The 2,470-nt window shown below is 54.0% G+C and overlaps 1 protein-coding gene across 1 annotated transcript in view; it reads left to right on the top strand.

Annotated features, from left to right (window-relative positions):
• Positions 1–501: 501 nt before the first annotated feature.
• VOLCADRAFT_103381 (uncharacterized protein) overlaps positions 502–2,470 on the top strand; it is a gene marked incomplete at its 5' end in the record, with an annotated part of 3,410 nt that continues 1,441 nt past the window's right edge. The window contains 3 exons of the mRNA XM_002947104.1: positions 502–512; positions 788–979; positions 2,025–2,196. Coding sequence (XP_002947150.1) covers positions 502–512; positions 788–979; positions 2,025–2,196 — 375 coding nt within the window. The remainder of the gene's footprint in view (positions 513–787; positions 980–2,024; positions 2,197–2,470) is intronic.

The following is a 2,470-nucleotide window of genomic DNA, read 5'->3' on the forward strand; positions in this document are numbered from 1 at the left end:
CACCTTACCAACACACCACCTGGATTTGCAGCTGTTGCGCACCTTTACCGGACGCCGTACAACCAAGCTGGCCTCTGACAAAAGTCACCTTCCATAGCACTTCCAGCTCTTTTAGAAAATGTGCACAACATCCGTTATATGATCGCTGGCTTTCACCCAACGTATGCGCCCCTCATTTTGGCCTGCTCCACCTCTGCTGCGTCCGTAAAAGCTGCTAGCTTCCTACATATGACCAGCGGATGAGGAAGCCTGAACAGCTGCGTGGAGTTCTGAGAAGCTGCTGTGGACTCTGCAAACGTTTGCAAGGTACTGTTCGTTGCAAAACCTTCACGCTGTAGCCGCCGCACTCCAGTTCCATTGCTCTAATTTATTACGTGGTTGGCTCAAGCATTTATTTAACGAACCCCTGCTGACGTTGCTCCAGGCACAGCGTCGCCGCTTCACGGACATCGACATGCCTGACTCGTCTGCTGACGGCATCGTGCTACTTGCGGCAACTCAATGTTTTTGAGGTGAGGTGCTTGTCTCTCGTGCTCATGCATGGATATTTGAAGCATCAAGGTGGCTTTGTCGACGGGCTTTCGACGGGCATGTGCTCTCATATGCTCTCGCTCTGCTGCAAGAGTATGGACGTATGCGGTGTTTGAGCGTAATCCCGACAATTTTTATGCTTACGCTGTGTAAGGAGCCTACGAAGGCTGAAAGCTAGGCGGTCTGGCAGGAAAGTACACGTCGTTAGGCGAGACATGACCACTTCGTCCGATGTCCGTGACCTTCCTCGCGACAGAGACGACTGCTCATTGGAGTTGCCCAAGACCTTCCAGATCGACCGCATTCCACCTGGCAACGAGAATCTCTGCGTACACCACATTTCAACTCTCCAAGACCCCAGTGCGATGTTGCGTCGGCGTGAAGCAAGGGCCCCCATTGTCAACGCTTCTAATCAACGCAGTCAAGCTCACATCGTCTTCCGCTGCTGGTGAGTGACGCCGGATGCACAGTCGTCCGTACATGTCGTACGTTAGTTAGAACGCGCCTAGATTTCCGGCCGTGAGGCCGTTACACGTCGTATCAAGGTCGGCCATCGTTCTTGGATTCTATGGGTGAAGGCGCGTTGCAAATGGATAGACGAGTTGGTGACGGAGGGGGATTTCGGTATGAAATTGTTGTACTTGGTAAGGTACGGCGTGTAGGGAGTACGGCATGAAGGTCTTTCCCCGCATGTTCACTGCGTGGGTGCCACTTTGTGTTCGTTCGTGATGTAGTGATGTCGTACATACGTTTGTAGCAAAGTTTCTTGCTGTGGGTGTTTCGTGGCGCGGTGTTTTTCTCCTGTCGTGCCGGCAAGCAGCAACAGCGACAACGACAGCAAAAGCACAAAGGCAGCAAACTGCAAAGATAAAGTCAGCAAACACAGATAGAAGCTGCAAAGCCGGCCGATGGTTATTGTTGCGGTCTTCAGTGTCTTGTATTTGTGCGCAATTGTATGTATGTTTGTATGTATGTAGGTGTTCAAATGTGGGTGAGAATGTGCTCTCGCGCGCGCGTGTGCGTGTGTAGTTGTGTGTAAGAGTATGTGTGTGCGTGTGTGTGTGTGTGTGTGTGTGTGTGTGCGTGTGTGTGTGTGTGTGTGCGTGTGTGTGTGTGTGTGTGTATGTGCACGCTCACGCATGTTTACGTATGTGTGGGTATGTCTGGGGGTGCAACTGTTTAAATTGTGATGGAGAATTCGAAACTGCCCGCGATCCGCCTGTGTGCTTATTAGTATGTTTCTGCATTTTGTGCGCAGCTGCTCATGTTGTTTTGCCGTGCAAAGTCTGTGCTCGTTGCGTCCCCTGCTAGCTGATTAACAGCGTGTGTGTGTGTATTTCCCCGCCCACCTCCCGCACGATCCCCCCGCCGGTCTGAGCGAGCCTGGGCGAGGACTTACGTCAGCGTCTCATCGTCGGCCGCCTCATCGTCGGCCGCCTCGCCGTCGGCCGCCTCGCCGTCGGCCGCCTCGCCGTCGGCCGCCTCGCCGTCAGCCGCCTCGCCGTCGGCCGCCTCGCCGTCGGCCGCCTCACCGTCGGCCGCCTCGCCGTCGGCCGCTTTGCCGTCGGCCGCCTCGCCGTCGGCCGCTTTGCCGTCGGCCGCCTCGCCGTCGGCATCTCGCCGTCAGCTTTCTGCGTTTCCACGTCACGGTTTGTCGTAACTCCGGTGAGTCACGCGCTAGTTAAACGCATCCCTTGTCTGTTCTGTGCATTTCCTTGTTGACGTTGCCTTATGTACGTCATTGTACAATTTTGCAGGGCGTTACGTCTTGTTCGTTAGTTGGTTGTAAAGCGCTGTTGTCTGTTGTGGGTTTTTGTTGTTGTGCCGCATGCGACGTGCTTGTGCAGTCTTATTTTGTTTGCATCATAAAGCAGATCATGGCCGGGCAGCAGATCAGCAGCTGATAGGCAAAACAGCAGATCAGCAAACATCTAGGAAA

The sequence above is a fragment of the Volvox carteri genome (genome assembly GCF_000143455.1).
Source record: "Volvox carteri f. nagariensis unplaced genomic scaffold VOLCAscaffold_5, whole genome shotgun sequence".
Lineage (NCBI taxonomy): Eukaryota > Viridiplantae > Chlorophyta > Chlorophyceae > Chlamydomonadales > Volvocaceae > Volvox > Volvox carteri.